At 42.4% G+C, this 17,556-nt stretch overlaps 1 protein-coding gene across 1 annotated transcript in view; it reads right to left on the bottom strand.

Annotated features, from left to right (window-relative positions):
- Positions 1-74: 74 nt before the first annotated feature.
- Positions 75-17,556, bottom strand: part of ADGRF5 (adhesion G protein-coupled receptor F5) — a 41,832-nt gene continuing 24,350 nt past the window's right edge. The window contains exons 9-22 of the mRNA XM_058834164.1: positions 16,827-16,969; positions 15,777-15,983; positions 13,624-13,857; positions 12,115-12,279; positions 11,767-11,985; positions 11,290-11,508; positions 9,938-10,090; positions 8,525-8,721; positions 7,755-7,934; positions 4,958-6,325; positions 3,966-4,007; positions 3,808-3,867; positions 1,886-1,970; positions 75-1,059 (exon numbers count right to left, since the gene is read on the bottom strand). Coding sequence (XP_058690147.1) covers positions 980-1,059; positions 1,886-1,970; positions 3,808-3,867; positions 3,966-4,007; positions 4,958-6,325; positions 7,755-7,934; positions 8,525-8,721; positions 9,938-10,090; positions 11,290-11,508; positions 11,767-11,985; positions 12,115-12,279; positions 13,624-13,857; positions 15,777-15,983; positions 16,827-16,969 — 3,352 coding nt within the window. The 3' untranslated portion in view covers positions 75-979. The remainder of the gene's footprint in view (positions 1,060-1,885; positions 1,971-3,807; positions 3,868-3,965; positions 4,008-4,957; positions 6,326-7,754; positions 7,935-8,524; positions 8,722-9,937; positions 10,091-11,289; positions 11,509-11,766; positions 11,986-12,114; positions 12,280-13,623; positions 13,858-15,776; positions 15,984-16,826; positions 16,970-17,556) is intronic.

A 17,556-nucleotide genomic window follows, 5' to 3' on the forward strand; every position in this document is an offset into this window, starting at 1 on the left:
TTTTCAAGTTCTTTTCAAGACAGGAGTCCTGCCTTTAAAGGTGTATAGGTTTGAAATAAATAGTTCCACAAATGTAGTATTAGAGCAATAATTTATATAAAACCATTCATCCTGCCTGGCACATGGTGATTTATATTCACTACAGAGCTTATTCTCTGAGTCCTTCAAGTGTGTTTCTCCTCTGAGAGAAAACCCAAACATACAGACTTTACACAAGGCACTCCTTGCATTCTTAACACTATTATGCATTAAATAAATGCAGTCCCCTCCATGGCAGAGGGCAGCAACCATCTCTGTCCTACCACATTACATATCAAGGGAAAGAAAAATATTGTTAAGGGCATAAAGTTTCCTTTTCTTCAAAAAAGTGCCACATGGAGCTTTCAGTCTTTCCATCTGAAAGAAGACCATGCAGGAATCATCACAGTCTTCATTTTATGCAAGTCAAATGTGAAGATCTGAAATAGGCCTTCTCAGTTGGGAATTTTTGGTCCCAGAAAGTTTTAAATAGAAAGTGGAAAGCACTACAGCCTTTCCAGACTCTAATATGAGGGGAGGAGAGAAGCTGTGAGGTATTTGTGTACCTACACAGGCCTTTGGGGTCATTTGGAGAGTTGATAGGGGAAATACCAAATCCACTGGACAGCAACTGAGTGAAGCACTGTAATTCACATCGCAGTACTGCATAGTCCTAAGCACCCACTGAAGGGCTGAGTATTCTTCACTCCCAATGTCCTTTCTTGCACATGAAGGCCTTCAAATCCTTGACATCTCTTCTGGGATTGGCAGACCTTGTAAAATTCCACCTCTCTCAGCTTCCCGGCCTTACACATTAATCAGCAATGATTATTCCAGAAGAATTCACCCAGACACAGTTTAGTCAAAATGAAGCAGTCCACTTCCTGCTGACTCCCAGGTACTTTTTGTTGTGTCTTGGAAGAGGTCCTTTAGAGTGACATGATTTAGCATTGGCAGTGCTTCAGTTAAGCAAGGAGTATGCCTTGGAAGTATTTTCAGTGGAAGAGGTGGATGGCTCTGAAGAAGATACTCTGTATTTGCCTGCAAAACAAAGCACAGGGGTTAGACAAGAACAGAGAGCCTGGGACTTTGTCACTGCAAAGTAAGAATGGTGACACCTGTGCTGGTGGCTGAGGAGGCTCTGCCCTGCCCTGCAGCCCTGGCACTACCTGGGCTACAGCAATTCCAGGAACCACAGAATTCACCGTGTTTGGTGACACAGCCAGGATGTGTCAGCTTGAATTGCCAACCGTGCCACAAGGCAATGATTTTCTCACACTTAGTGCTTCTCCTGGAGCATGGGGACACATGCAGAACACAACACAGCCACAGGCTCCTGAGATGAATCCCAGCTCCCTCCCTCTTATGGCCACAAGGCTCTAAACTACGACCCAAATGTCACTATCTTCTCTGAACAATGTGTGGATACAAAGATTGGACACGTAGAAATTAAATGTTATTTCCAGAAATGCTTTTTGCAAGATAAAGTCATAACTGAAATGGTGATGTCCACAAAAATGACAGCCAGAGAACCTTTGAAGAAATACAGTTCCAAGGTGATGAAAAGTACATGCATAACGGATGAACTATGCCCTGATCTCATTAAGCTCAAGACAAAGCTCACTTAGTGGGGTTCAGAATTAGTGAAACACCCAATAATTGTTTTAGAGATAGACAATTTTGCTGCTAGCATTTTTATGCTATAATTGACTTGTTGCAGTTCCTTTGCATTAGAAAATTAAAAACCATGTATGGATGCATGGAGAGACAAATAGATTGATGGATATCAGGACAGATAGACCCTGAGAACAAGAATGAAGGCCAGATCTTATTTATGCTTCAGTAAGGGAGATCTGTTGTCACATACCTGTTTTCCCACATAAGTTGTTGAAGGTTCTTGAAAATGGGTAGCTCATAGCAAGCATTGGTGTCACCAGGATCAGGGAGGATGACTGAAAGAGAGAAAATTGATTTTTGTCAAAAGAACTTTATTTGTAGCCCCATTTTAGCGAGAAAAAAAAAGGTTCCAATAAACTTTGTTTGAGTAGTATGAGCAAACAGTCCACAGAAGGTGAAGCTAGATGTTTATGAGATATCATGTTCATACATTTGCATGTTTATGATAGTAATGAAGGAGATCAGCTTCCAAAGAAATTACAGGGCACAAACTGCTTGTCTCTAACTCTTGGCCAGGGGAGATGGCTTAGGCACCAGAGTCTGTCCTAACAGGCAGAACAGGATCCTGTTCTCTTATCTGTGCCAATATGGCCTTTAAGGTAACCACAAAAGCTAAGATTTATGTGAATGGGGATTGTTCTTGACAGCCAACAGCCTGAGATAATCCAAGGCAAATTTAACTTGACACACTAGAGGGCATTGGAACACAACTCTCTGCAGTCCAGATGCTAAGGAAGGAACAAAGGAACTTTTTGTTGCTAAAATGAAATTCCTTTTTTGGTTCTGGAATGGTTTGGGAATTTAACGGGATTCATCCAAAGATGTATTAAAAAAACGTATGAAATCATTTATTTTTCTGTTCAGTCTTTCTTCATTAGTTGTGCTTTGGTGGGGGAAATCAGGCAGTGGTGTGTATTATCATAAGGTGGTAGAGAAGGTAAATTAATCACATATAAAAAGCTTAATCAAAGATTTTATATTGCTTTATTTGTTCATTCTCAGACCTCAACAGGCTGAAGAAATGGAATGACAGCAGTCTTACAAAGTTCAGCAAGGGGAAGTTCAAAGTCCTCCTGTCCCTGGAGAGGAACAAACCCTATGCCTGGACATACTCTGGGCTGTCTGACTAGGACAGAGTAAAAACAGAGCCAGACTTTTCTCCTTGGTGCCCAGTGGAAGGACAAGAGGCTTTGAGAACAAATAGAAATACAGGAAATCCCACTTAAGATGAAACTTTTTCACTGTGAGGGTGGTCAAATACAGGAAAAGGCTGCACATAGATTGTGGTGTCTCTGTCCTTGGAGCTGGACCCCAACTGGACACAGCTCTGAGCTCTAGCTGACCATGCTCTGATGGGAGTGTGGTGCAAGATGGTCTTTGAGGGTACTTTCCAACTTCAACAATTCCTGTGGAAACTGGAGTGATTTGATCCAATGCTGCTCTTTTGAACTGACAGTTCAACCTTAATGGACTCCTTAATTCCTTTGAACCTGTGTTCTCATCTTCTTAATTATCCTTGCTTTTAAGTTGGTTTCCTAGTTCTTTACCAATACCTGTACAGGCTCTTCTGAATAAACCTTGTTCAGATACCAATATAAAATCAAGCTTTATTGTCATATAAGGGTGATGCCAGCACCACTTGCAGCTTGGGAAGAGGGGGAGGTGGGTGTTGGAACTAGATGATCTTGAGGGTCCCTTTCAACCCAAACCATTCTAAGTTTCTTACACATCCTGGCATTTTTTGATTAGGTGTTATTGTTTCAACTTAAACTTCTGTATTTATAATTCCCCAAGAAGTCTCCCTTGCATTTCTCTCAGGTTGTGAATAAATAATAGTGCAAAAAAACATTTCTGTTTTCTAACGAAAAGTTTAATTTACATTTTCTAGTTTCTTTCTTGTGGAATTTAAAGCAAAAGCCCACTAACTGCCTTCTCATTTTTTTACTAATTATAGTGAAAATAATGAACTTTGAAAAAGGGGTTATAATAATATTTGTGTGGTTAGTATCCTCTCTGACTTGTTCTAATAAATAATCCAGGATTTAAAGTGCACTGGACAGTGTTAGACTAAGCAGCGGTAACTGAAATACATTCTTAGGTCAGGGTTCTAACCTTTGATTGCTGTGAACTCCATTTGGATGATGAATTCCTCTTCAACAGGGCTTCTTGTATCTATTTGTTAAAAAAATTAGTCAATCAGTAAATACAGAAATTCTGTTCAAACTCCAACAGTATTTTGACATAATGTAAGAAATAGTTGGAATTCTTACCTTCTTATCCCAGAGAGTCCCAAACACCAAAATGAATAATCCCTAGGAGACAGATAATTATATGCATTTTGATTACACCAATCTTTAATTGCAATATCTCATAAGTATCTCCAATATCTCCAACATTGTCCATAGTACTATTTAAACTTTGAACTCTTTGATAGGAGACATTTTTCTAACTGCGTATCACGGAGTGGACTGCTCATTTGGCAGTTCCCTAGGCCTGGCCTATTTAAATTCTGTGTTGATCTGATCTACAAACTGACACAGATAGTTTGGTAGCACTTAATGTATTTGGAAGAAGGAATGTTTGTGTATGGAAGACATGTCCTACCTATGCTCTCCTGGCAAACTAGTAGGTTCCAAGAGAAAGGCCAGAGAGTTTGGTTTGAAGAGCACAGTTTTGGTGCCATTCTTAACAATGGTAAATCTTAAGAATTCTCTTTAAAGAGAGAGTACACATAACTATTTTGTCCTTAAGAAATCACCTTGTGTTGGGATCCTGCTGGCCACCAAAAGTCATACTGCCTGAAAACTCTCAATCGTGTGTATTTTTGTCAGTTCTTCTCTTTATCATTAGTACTTCTCAGCTGGTCTTGCTGACTTTCTTGTGGTTTATACTGGAATCCCCAAAAGCATAACATGATGCCTCCAGCTGCACTATAAATGGAAACAGGGATGCTCAGGTTTGCCCACCTGAACAGGGCTGTTTTCCTGGTCTTCAGCAGTGAAGTTGATCCCAGAACTACTGGCAAAGTAGGCAGTTACCTTTAGGTCAGCTTTATCTACATGGCACGTCTGCTAAGGCAGCTGAGAATATGAAATACTGCTGAATTCCTGGAGTGGCTTTCCCAAAGAGCCTTTTTGGAATAAGGATGTGTAAGGGAAATTTAAGCTCTTCCCGGATGTTCTTATGCTCTGCCAAACACATCACTGCAATAATGTGTCTATGTTAAATCATGATAAAGGAAACAAAATTATGTGCAACTCACCTGCAAAACATTGAGCAGACTAAAGAGGATGTGGAAAGCTCGATGACTGTTTTTGATGACGGTGGCAAGGCCTAAACCCCAGGTGAGGCCTAACAGCGGTGTCAGGATGGCCACACTTTTGCCAATCTGAAACAGAGATTTCCTCTCCTGCCCACTTGACCTATCCCCAATAGTTGGCCTCAGAATTTTTATTATAACAACTGCGGCAATGAACAAGTTTGTGGCCACGATAATCAAGGCAGGTATGACGAAGGCCAGGAGGGCTTTGCTGTCCTTCCAGTTGAGCCAGCAGACATCCTTTCTCATGTAACTGTTCTTTGGCAGTGTGACAGCCATGGTGGTGACTGCAATGATGAAGGGACACACGTATCCAAGGCAGAACGCCACCGCCTTCTGAGCCGTCTTACTCGTGTTGTGTAAAATGAACACCAGTCTGTAGAAAAGGATGAGGCCCAGGCTGAGCATCCAGAAAAAGACACACAGGTAGAAAAAATGGATGAAGAAGGTGGCCATGATACAGATGTCTCTGCTCATCTGCTGGTTTTGATCAGTGAAGGAGGCAGTGACAATGAACCAAATGTCAGCAATCAGCAGGGACGTAGCAATGTTGAGAATACAGACGTGGCGCATGTAGGAAGTTGTGTTGTTTGTCACGTACTTCCAGACCAAGGACTCAATTATAATGCAGACCACTAAGCTCACGATAGAAATGGCCAGGCCAATGTAGGAAATATAAACTTCAAAGATTAGCTCGGAGGATATATCAGGTGACATCAGGATGGAGAATGATGTCAAGTGATTGCAGGAGCAAATGACATAATCTCCCAACTCTGTGGCTGTGCAGCCACGAGTATCCCAGTCCCCTCTGTGACTGTTGAGTGTGAAGTTCCAAAAGACACATTTGGGCATCTTTAGAGACAAGTCTTTCTTTGCAAATGTCATATTAACCTCAAACTTCTGGCTTCTGTTGCTGCTCAAAGTTGTTGTTATCAATAAACCGTTCACATATTCAAATGTATTCTGGGGTAAAATATGTCCAAGTTTTGAGTACATCACACTGACAATGGTTGAATTTTGGGTTAGAGTCTGGATTTCAGTTTCACTAATGAGCACTTGGACTGTGAGGTTTCCTGTACTGTGGAAGTCCTTGTTATAATCTGTCTTATTTTCCTTGACAACTGTCCCTTTGAGCTGCACAGTGTTTGCACAGACAGAAGGAATGGTGTTATTAACTGGTTGGAGGCGCAGGGCAAAATTTTCTACTGACTGCAGTAATGAAGAACTTTGTCGTGTCTTCTCTTCATTCAGGCCTTCCCAAGCTTCAGTTGTGGAATCACCTACAATTAAGTCCACCGTGGATAGGAAATTCTGGAACAACAACAGAATAATGCAGTTACTGAAATCCCACACAACTAATTGTTGTTTCTGATGGTAATTTATGTGTGGTCCTAGAAATGCCTTTTGAAAAAGCCCAGTATTTTCTTATTTTGCTCAGTCCATGTGAAGTCTCCAGTTGCTAACTCTCTACATACTCTGTCTGCAAGTTAAGATTTCCAAGAGCAGAGCTGTGTGACTATGTTTTAATATATTATTTGGTATTTTTGCATCTCCAGCCTTCTTTCCTTTCTTTCTTAGTGTTCTTGCTGACTTTGATTTCTTGGTGCCTCATGTAGGGCTCTCTATCTACAAACTATCAAGCCTTTTTGCACTTTTCTGTTCAGAAGAGCAGTGCTTTTCCTCTGGACCTCACAATCAAAGTTCCCAATTACTTCTAAGGTCTCTTTTGTTATTCATTTGTTGTTACATCCAACTTATTTTCCTTGATTGATCATGGTTCCTGGAATTCACTCTTCCCTATTCCTATTTCAACTTTTTTTCCTATTCCTACTTCTACTCATGGAATCATAGAATTACAGAATGGTTTTGACATTTAAAGGTCATCCAGTCCAACCTCACTTCCAGGGGGCAGGGACATCCAGCTTGATCTGGGACACTTCCAGCGTTTGGGGCATCCACAGCTTCTCTGGTAGATCTATTCCAGTGCTTTACTGTCCTCACAGCAAACAATTTATTCTTGATACATAATCTAAACCTGCCCTCTTTCAGTTTAAACCATTATTCCTTTTCCTGTCACTACAGGCCCTGATAAAAAGTCTTCTTATAAGTCCCCTTTAAGTATTTAACAGCTGCAATCAGTTCTTCTCTTCTCAAGGCTGGACAACCCCAACTCTCTCAGCCTGTCCTCATAGGAGACCTGCTCCAGCCCCCTGACCATTTCTGTGACCCTCCTTTGGACCCACTCCAGCATGTCCACATCATTCTTGCCCTGGGGACCCCAGAGGTGGATGGAGTGCTCCAGGTGGGATCTCACCAGAGCAGAATAAAGGGACAGAATCACCTCCCTTGACCTGCTGGTCACAGTCCTTGTTAAGCAGCCCAGGACATGTTTGGGTGTCTGGGCTGCAAGAGCACGTTGCTGCCTCATGTCCATTTTTTATCCATCATCCCTTGTCCTTTCCTGTCTTAGAATGCTGGAGATATCCATGTGTTCCTAGAATATTTCTAGTTGCTAAGCTTACAGCAGCTTCTCCTACATGCATAGACTCCTTGTCCTCACCATTTTGAGTGTTCATAAACTCTTCTGTATCTTTGCTGTCACTTCATCTTATTCCCTTAACATTTTCCTGGTCTTGATCCTAAGCAAGGGTGAAACTTCTCCAGGAAGAACATCATCCCCTGTGACAAAAGGGGCCATAGAGCTTGGTAGGTGTAAGTAAGACTTAAAATAAAACCTTACCTGCATAGTGAGCACCTCTGCCTCTGCTGGGATAGAGGAGATTATATCCAGGATGGTAACAATTGCACCTAGGTTTGCTGAAGAATGGTTTATTGTGGTTAGCTCCTTTTTTGTCTGTTTCACAAGCTGTTCAAGGTAGGATGGTAGCTGTGCTTTTGCCTCGGGGCTGTTGGCCAAGGACTGGAACAGAAGAAAACAGCACATCCCATGTGTGAAATCCTCTAACCTCACTGAGAGAAAGGACTCTGGATGGTTTGTGTGTGGGAAGAGCACTGTGGGATGATACCAAGGCTGAAAACCAAGGTGTGGCACCCATCTGTCAAGTGCAGTGGCCAAGGGTGTGGGCAGTGTAGGAAGGGCCTTGGGATGAGGTTGGGCAGTGGCCCAGAGCTGTTCCTACAGCCTCACTGTTGGTGTGCTCTCTAACATGCTCTGGGCTCGTGCCTGAGCACAGCTCAGGGAACGCTCCAGGCCAGCAACTGCTCCTTTATGGACACCATGGACAAGGTCACCTTGCCTGGGAGACAGAGCATTCATGTGTGTGGACATTATCCATACAGTGCCTCAGGCCCTCTGTGCTCTGGGACTGGCCTCAGCTCTTTCCCTGGCTGGTGTAAATAGAGCCAAACGTTCTTCGTATCTTTTAAAAGAAAATTTTAAATGCTTCATGTATTTTAGATTATGATAAGCAAAAATCATGCAACCAGCAGTTTTGCTCTTCCTCCCCACCCACCTCCCCACCCCAGCCTCTCCACACCCATGAGTGCTACCTCAGCATCACTCAGCAGGTCATTTATTGGTCCAGACAGGCAGTCATTCCTTGCAACCTTCCACGAGCTGTTGATGCACCGGTAAGTTGTATTGCCTCGAGTAAAACCTTTTGGATTTTGCACATCACAGCATGGCTTTATTAATATGGCCCTTTCTGTTCCAATGCCCAATCTGTCTGAGCAGGAAATTTTCTTAGCTGTACAGAGAGGAGACAGAGATAAAAAATAGGCAGCAGGGAAATAAATTAATGACCCCCACAAAACTTGTGAGCTGTTCAAAGATCTTTAAATTAGGATTTCAGCTTACTGTCTTCATTAATTATGATCTTTCACAACATATATGTCTCACATTACTAATTTTTATGAATTGGGAAATTAAAAAGGAAATCTAATAAAGCCCTGATTTTTGAGTACTGAATCAAATCAACAAACCAACATCCAAAGACTTAGATGTATCTGTTAGATTACAGGGTTAGACAGAGCTGGAGTGGGATTATATTGACCATTAAGTGAACAACAATTCATACAAAGTTTATTCTGTTAAGGTACTCAATACTGCTGAAGCACTAACAGGAAGTTCATTAAGACCTTGATAATGAGGCCTCAACAGCTTTATGATGAATAGTGAGTGTTGCTAATTGTCTTTGATTGGCTTAGTCATATCAGTAAGTATCTGCTGATTAAAGTTGTTAAAGTAATTAAAGTGTCTGCATATTTATTGCCTAAGAGAGTGAAATCTGGCAGATACAGTGATTCAACTGTAGGTTCCACTGCTGTGGAAAAAAGAAAATTTCTGCATCAGGGGGATGTCCAACATTTCTTCCTTTCCAATTCAGAATAAAAGAGCTGAAATATCCAAACTCGTGTCAGAACTAAACATCAAAGCTGGATTTAGCAATGCTGAACTCCAATTACCAAACATTCCCTGCAGAGCTGACTGGAAGCTGCCCTGGTCTCTGCAGCACCTCACAGAGGTTGCCCTTCTTGTGTTCAAAGTGGAAATGCTCTCCCACAGGCTGCTCTCCTGAGCCAGATGAGGCACCACAGTCTTTGATCCTTGCTAAATTGTTGGTGCAAGCTGGGAGCTGCATGACTACATTTCAACACAGGGGATGAAGCCTGGTGGTGCAGCCTGCAGTAGTGACTAAACTGTCACTGCTGTGGAACACACTGAGAACGCTCTCAAATACAGAAAATATGACACATTTTGTCTACTTATTTTTTAAAATTACATCAAAACCGGTATTTTTCTCTTAGTGTAAAAATTTCCCATCAGAAAAGGAGACAAAAGTTCTTGGATACCAAAAAGCTGTTCCTGTTAGATGTCACTGGTGATGAATTTATGGCACCTGATTTAACAAAGATAGTGGGATGTCCTATATAACAACTATAAACAGTAACTTTTTTCCTTACCAGGTGTCAAGTGCAGTCTTATATGCTCACTGTCAACTTCCTTTCCAATGCGGTTGATAAACTTGCAATATGCCACAAACTCTTTATCTTCATTACATTCATTTTCCGTGTGATTGTACATGTAGCAAAGCAAATTGCCTTTTTTCTTTTTCTCTGTATGGATGGAAGAAGACAGGTTAACAGAGATTTGGGGTCAGTCAATTAAAACCAGCAGAAAACATTGGCAAAACTTTATTTTCCGTGGGTAATTGAAAAATAAACAACTTTCCTTTGTGAAGAAGCTCCCTCTCTGTATGCAGATCTCTGTGTCTTACTCCCTCCATAATAAATCTGGCAGCTGCTGCATGATCAAAACCTTTTCATTTACTGGTGTGGGAGCAAATTCTCCCCAAACCCTCTTAGCTGAGCAGTAACTGAGATTTGCTTTGAAAATAATTTTTGAGAATACTCTTTGCCCTTACCACAGATGTTCCATTTAGGCTGGGATACTGTTTTGCTGTTCTTATATGGTTCTTTTTGAACTCAGGATCTGTGCCACACTCCCACTGCTTTTCAGAATGTCTGTGCCTGAGGGCCAGCCTCCAGCTACAGTCTCTTCCAAGAACAACCTCGCCTTTTTCTTAGCTACTGAAGGCCTCCTCAGTCTCCAGCTGCTTTACTCCTCAGCCTGTTGTTTTTGCACTCCTGAGTTATTTTTGGTAGATCGTGTTTGCTTTTTTTTCAAATTAAGTGTTTTGTAAATCACTCAAAAAATTCTAGTATATAAAAACAACTCACTTGAAAACTTAAAGAATATAAAAACATGTCAGGGAAGTTGCAGAACTGCCCTAAATTTGAAGATATAGAAGCTTAGGCTTTTGTATTGTTAAAGATGTGCTCCCTGTATCCTCAAAGAAAATGGAGTAGTTGTTTGAATTGCATTCTTAATGGATTACTCAACATTTTTCATGAATTAGTGAAATTCATTTTTAAATGAATTACTCATTTTAAAAAGTGGCAGAATGGAAGATAAATGCAAATAAAAGGAGTTCAGCAATTTCCAGTCTGAAGGAGGGTCAGGATGCTTGCTTCTCCCTGTCTGGCAAGTCAAACCAAAAATAGAGTTTACCTATTATGTATTTATCACTACAGCAGTGACTTCAGTTCAGTATTAATCCCAGCCACATTCCCCAGGCATGCCCACCATCCTAAAATAAGTCCATTTCTCTTTTTTTTCACTCTCAGAAGTGCTCCTGGATAATCATGAAGGCAATAAGTATGAGTTGTTAACACAGAACTGAAAACAAAAATCCCAGAGACTGGGTTGTGACACAGAGTGAAACTTGTGATTCTGCAAGTTTATTGTGTCTTACCAACTTGAAATTCATTTTGCTGAACCCAAAATGTAACCCTGTAGTCTCTCACGGTCTTTGCACTTATGCAGCACTCGAGGGCAAGTGGCACTTTGCACTCTATCGATGTTGCAATGGGGTCTATCAGGATGTTCTGCTTCAGGGGCAAGGAAATCACCTCGATGGTCACATTGGCAGAACTGTCCAGGTTTTTCTGTGAGAATGTGCAGGTGTAGGTGCCTAAAAGAAGGGATACAAAACCATCTCTCAGTCTACAGAAGTGCTCCTCAGCTTTTGCATGGTCATGAATGCTGAACATGTACAGTGCTGTTGGCAACATCAAGCCTTGCTGCCCTCCAACACTTATAATTTTAAATGTGGGGGCTTTTTATTTACTGTGGCCAGGCTGCAGAGTGATCTGCAGGGCTAGGGATGCTGTGAATGATCTGGTACAGAGATTTCATTGCCTTTGTAGCCAATGAGACCGTATTCACTCACCTCTCCAGTCTGGCGAGGCAGACTTCACCGTGAGCACAGACGTGGCTGGCAATTTGCTATTTTCGATGCATGTATCACAGTCTATTCTTTTTGTGTCACTTCCAGACTGGATTTTCCAACTGATGCTGTCATAATTGCTCACATCACTTTTGCATGTTACATTGAACCCGTATCCCTCAGAAACTGTTGAGTTTGTGCTTGAAGATATTGTTATGTGGGCTGAGACAACACAGGACAAAAGTCACATTAGTAAGAGAGTTTTAATCATTTTCTTGCAAATTCTGTGTGCCACAGAGGCCATCTATGCATTAGAGAGCTGTTGTTTTGTCACAAGTCCCTGCCCCTCACCTTTCCGCAGGTACGTGACTCTGATGCTGCGGGTGCGCCTGGCTCCGTGTCCAGTCTCCAGCTCACACGTGTATGTGGTCACTGCACCTGACATCTCAGGTGGGCACTGGGACTCATTGATGTTGAGCTGGTACTCAGTGCAGTTTCCACTAAGGCTGAGTGTTCCTAGAGAGAAATAAGCATTGTTTGAAGGGCTGCAGATCTCAAAAAATATCTCTGGAAAGCACAAGCAATTACTGTAGCTATGGAAACCCTTTTGGGTTTGTATGTAATTGACATGATGGCACTTTTAACTCATCATTGCTGAAGTTCATTCACATCTTTTACTCTGGCAACACCGACAGAGCGGCAGCACACAGCTCTATGCTGAGATTCCTCCTGCCAGAACTAATCAGAACACAACAACACTGCTTGGAAATCTCAGGGTCAGCCAAAATGAGGAGTATTCTGGTTAAGCCTAACCTCATTATCTGTTTTATTTGGGTGAGTAAAGGTAAGTAAAACAAGAGTAAACACTGCAGATTTTAATGTTGTCTAATTTTGAAATAAAAATGTGGAGGCACTTGACAGTCACTCAACTTAAAACCTGAAGAGTGCTGGTTTAGGTGTGAGCACTAAATCTGTCCCACGCTGCAGCTGACATGAGAGAAGAGCAGAGCTCCTGGGGGAAATCCTGGCCACAGGGAATGGCGTAAAACAGCCCATTGCAGTAGGCCAGGATCCCCTCTCCCTGCAAGCACGGCTGCTCTCTGGTAACTGTCCTCTGTGGAAGTGACTTGCATGCATAAGCTTTGAAGATTTTATCTCAGTTTGCTTTCCTGCTTTCTGTTAAGTTTCATTTATGGCCAATAGTTAACAATAAACAGTTACTTCATACCCATAAAATATTAAGAGGGCAATAGACCAGTTACGGTGATGGTTCATAGACATTTATGAGCTTTCTGTTCATGTTACTTTGTAGCTCTTTGTAGCACATTTACTTGGTGCCTTATTAACTCTTTATATTGGAAAGCCTTACGGGATGCCTCTGACTCAGCTGGTATGTGATGTAACACAACTACAGGTGGAGAGGCAAACAGTGCTCATATTTATCTGTACTGCAGCTGTTTCACAGTGCAGCACTTGTACCTCACGACTGCCAAATCTCAGTGTGTGGTACATGAAAGATCTTTGTATGCCAGGGGTGATTCTGGAGATAGCAGTGCAGACTGATGCACCCATCCTTGCTCTCAAAATTAGACCACGCAGAAATAAGCTTTTTGGAAGAAGCTGCTGGTCCAGGAGCTGTTTCCATCTAGGATGGCACTGTTTATGGCATCAGTGTATGGAGATGCCTGAAACCCCACTGGCACCTGCACAACATGTACAGAGTCTGTCCTTCCCCCTGCCACTCACACCTTTGGAGCATATCCTGTGTTCATCCTAGGACTGTGGGGCAGCCACTTAGGAGGAGATCTTTGAGCAATGAACAAACCTAACAAGTGAAAGACAGCCTTTTGTTAATCTTACCTGTAATGTTGATTGTTCCATTTACTTTCCAGGAAACCTTAAGCGATTTCAATTGTCTGTCAATGCAACAGGACAGCAGAAGACTCTTTGCTTGCACTTCAGGACTGTTACATGTGACAGTGACATCCTCAAAGTTTGGAGTGATGTTTAGCGGAAAGACAGATATTGTTTCTGTGGTGTTGTGTATCTCTGTGTGATACTGACTGCTCATTATAAACATGCAGCTATAGGAACCTGGAAAGCATAAGCAACAGTTTTTGCTGAGTTCGCCTCTATTTTTGAATTAGGAGTTACTTCCACATCTAGTTTTCACATATCCCTGCTCTGCAGTGGCTCTGCTTCTACTACTGCTGATCAATATGCACCCTCAGGTGACCTGCAGAATGCTTTCTGCAGACCCTTGGTGCAAAATATATCCAGATTAGGATTCACTGTTGATGAGTATTTGAGATCAGTGTTCTCAGACTGAAATACTCCAAATCTGGCTGAGTTGGTGCTTTTGGGATCTATATATTGCCCTTAGTCCTTCTGGCAGCAGTACATCATGTTAAAAAGGTTCCTACACAGAATGATGGACAGAAGGGTGCCCAGGGTGGACTCCACCAGAACTGGCCTCAGAGTAGAGGCTCTGAAGCTCTTCAGCCCTTCAGCTGCTCAGAAGGCAGCTCTGTTGCCAAACAGAGCACAGTATTTATCACAGAATCACAGAATATGCTGTGTAGAAAGAGACCTACAGGATCATTGAGCCTAACTCTTGGCCCTGCCCAGGACACTCCAAGTCACACCATGTGCCTGGGAGCATTGTTCAAACACTCCTTGAACTCTCAGGCTTGGTGCTACAACCACTGCCCTTGGGAGCCTGTTCCAGTGCTCAATCACACTCTGGGTAAAAAACTTTTCCCAGTTATCCAAAACCTCCCCTGAGTCAGCTTCATTCCACCTCCTTGAGTCCTGTCCCTAGCCTCCAGGGAGAACACATCTGTACCTGCCCCTCTGCTTCCCCTCATAAGGAAGCTGAAGACCACAGTAAGGTCTCCCCTCAGTCTCTTCAAGCCTGAACAGACCAAGTGACCTCAGCTGCTTCTCATACAGCCTTTCCTTTAGGTCCTTCATCATCCTTGTGGCCTCCTTTGGACTCTCTCCAATAGTTTGATGCTTTTTTGTATTTTGGTTCCTCAAAATTGCCCCCAGGACTTGAAGTGAGGCCTCCCCAGCCCAGAGTAGAGCAGGACAATCTCCTCTCTGACCTGGCTGGAGATGCTGTGCCTGATGTCCCCAGGAGAGGGATGTCCCTCCTGGCTGCCAGGGCACTGCTGGTTCACATTCAACTTGCCATCGACCAGGACCCACAGATCCCTTTCTCTTTATCAGCCACTCTCTCAGGCACGAGTCCCCTGGATGCAGCCAGGCTTGGTTTTGAGATTGCCAATCAGAGCTCCAAATTTCCCACACATTTTAAGTAGGTGGGTTTTCCTTCCCCACTGGGATAGCCAAGTGAGCAGACCACTTACATAGGAGTGGAGACACCGAGGTTCAGGGCATCTTCAGTCCAAAGAATTTTGGTTCCACTATTCCTACCTTGCATGTGTGTGCCCAAATATCTCGTCACAGGCTACACTTTTTGAAACTGAATGTAGAATTCACAGTCCAAAGACAAGAACTGAGTGGGAGCTTGAGCCCAAACTCTGATAATACATAATAATTCCCCTGATAGCTCCTCTCAGAAAAATGCCACCAGTTTACCTGTTTTTGATTTTCAAAAATCCCTAAACATGCAATACTGTAAATCTGAGCTCTGATTAGTTAGGTCATGTGTGTAGAGAGCAAGGGCATTACAGATGAATTCAACCACAGCCTCCAGTTACCACACCAAAAGGGTGGGAAGGCCTCACAGCCATGCAGTCCCCAGGTATGATAATGAAGCCTGGCACTTAGAACACCCAGTCACATATAATCACTTCAGTCAGTTCACATCTTACTGGCTGTGCCAGTCAATATGTGGATAATTAAAGAAAACAACAGGAAAATTATGAGGGGCAGCATAATTTTCACATTTCCTCTAGAAAATGCAGCCACTGCATTCATCTTTGCTTTTTATGTAACTAACCACAATAAAGATTTACATCTGCTGTTTTAACAATGGAAAATCATACCAGAATCCTTTGATGTAACGTTGGTAATTTTAAGAATTGATCTTCTGGTTGCTAAAACTGTTTCTATTGAATACCGGGAGCCGGTTGAGATGGCGTGGCCAAAGTGATACCAGGTCGCATTGGCAAATGTTGAATTTACCTCACAGGTCAGTCTTACTGTGTCCCCTTCAAAAATGTTCAAGGGTTTCATGGTGAAGTTTGTCTGATCTGGGAAGACAGAGAACAACATTCTGCATTACTGTCACTTCAGCTCACATCTTTATGGTCTCTTTCATCTTACAGGGGTCCCAGGTGCCTCAGGTCAGCTGCAGGGCACCACCTCTGATGCAGGCCATGGGATTTTCTCCCATATATTCTCCCAACATATTCTTTTAGTATCTTTCTCAGCTAAAAATTCCAGAAGGTTTTATGCAAAGAGTTGGAAATATTATTATCACCACCACTATTTTCTTTAGATAAACTGGGAGGAGAAGCAACAAGGTGGAAGTAATCCTCTAAGACAGACAGTCCAGCACTCAGTGCACTGAGAGCAGAACACCTCCAGGGCCCTGGATCAGCAGCTGAATTGTAACACACTGTCCAGCAGCAGCGTGGAGAATGTGCAAGGAAGCCAAGGGGAATGTGTTGTCGTATAAACTGCAAGAGTTTTATGTTTTGCTTTAAAGAGTAGGAAGCACTGGCAGCCTGACATTCTTAGAGCTATCTCAGTTCTGGAGGTGAATGAAGGGTGTTCAATCTCTCTCCCTGGGATAGATCCACATCAGGGGTCATTTAAAATCATTTAGGCTGGAAAAGACCCCTGAAATAATCAAGTCCAACCCATAACTGATCAGTGGAGTAGCTGGAAGTCTGGTTTTTCAAGGGAGGTACTGCATGCATGGTCCTCTCATGAAGGTCGTAAGCTTTGGCGACACAGATTAAAATGGAACAGCTAAGAAATAAATGTTTCTTGCAAGTCCAGTACCAGATCATCAACAGTATAGGGCAGCTACATGATTCAGGCAAAAAATACTAAAGTTTGAAGGAAAGTACTGAGAGCTTTAAACTTACTAGTGATTATTCTTGTGAAGGTAAAAGGGTTTAGTTGGTACGATGAATCCAGAAACTGTGGTACAGCTCTGTTGGAATCTCCAACCTGAGTGAAGCTTGCTGGTCCTGTTCTTACTTGATAGTTCACAAAAACACTTCCAGGGCTAAACAGATACAAGAATGAGAGGAGCACCAGGATTAAATACCCTTGTATATCAGTGGTTTTCTATGTTGTGGTGACCCACCTTGCATGGATGGGAAGACCTCACAGGACTCCCCTGCGGAGACTTCTCTTGAGACTCTAGACTTGCTCTTTTATACAAGGAAGTTGTGCTACAGCTCTTCCCTAAGAAGGAACCCCTTTATGTGACACCTTCCTTGTCTGATGTTTATTTCTAGTAAACTTTCTTTAGAAACCTAAAATGCAGCTGCATTTCAATATGTGTGGGCAGCAGCAATGTCTCTTTTATCCAAGGCTGTATCCAGAGTCAATGTACTATTTATCTGCCTCATGACCTAGGAAATGATACTAGATTTATTTGCATCCTTTTCCCCTTTGGGTAGAGCTCAGTCTTTTCCATAAAGGGCTTTGATCCAGATGGAGAATGATTATGTTTCTTGGATTTCAGCATAATGATGAATTCTACCCACAATTCAATTTCCATGTTCACAGCTGGGCTTTGCTTTGCAGTGATTATTCTGCTATTCAGTGTGGGCATACTGGGAGTGGATTTTAGGCAGAGTGAATGTA

Source organism: Poecile atricapillus, chromosome 3, assembly GCF_030490865.1.
Source record: "Poecile atricapillus isolate bPoeAtr1 chromosome 3, bPoeAtr1.hap1, whole genome shotgun sequence".
Classification (NCBI taxonomy): Eukaryota; Metazoa; Chordata; class Aves; order Passeriformes; family Paridae; genus Poecile; species Poecile atricapillus.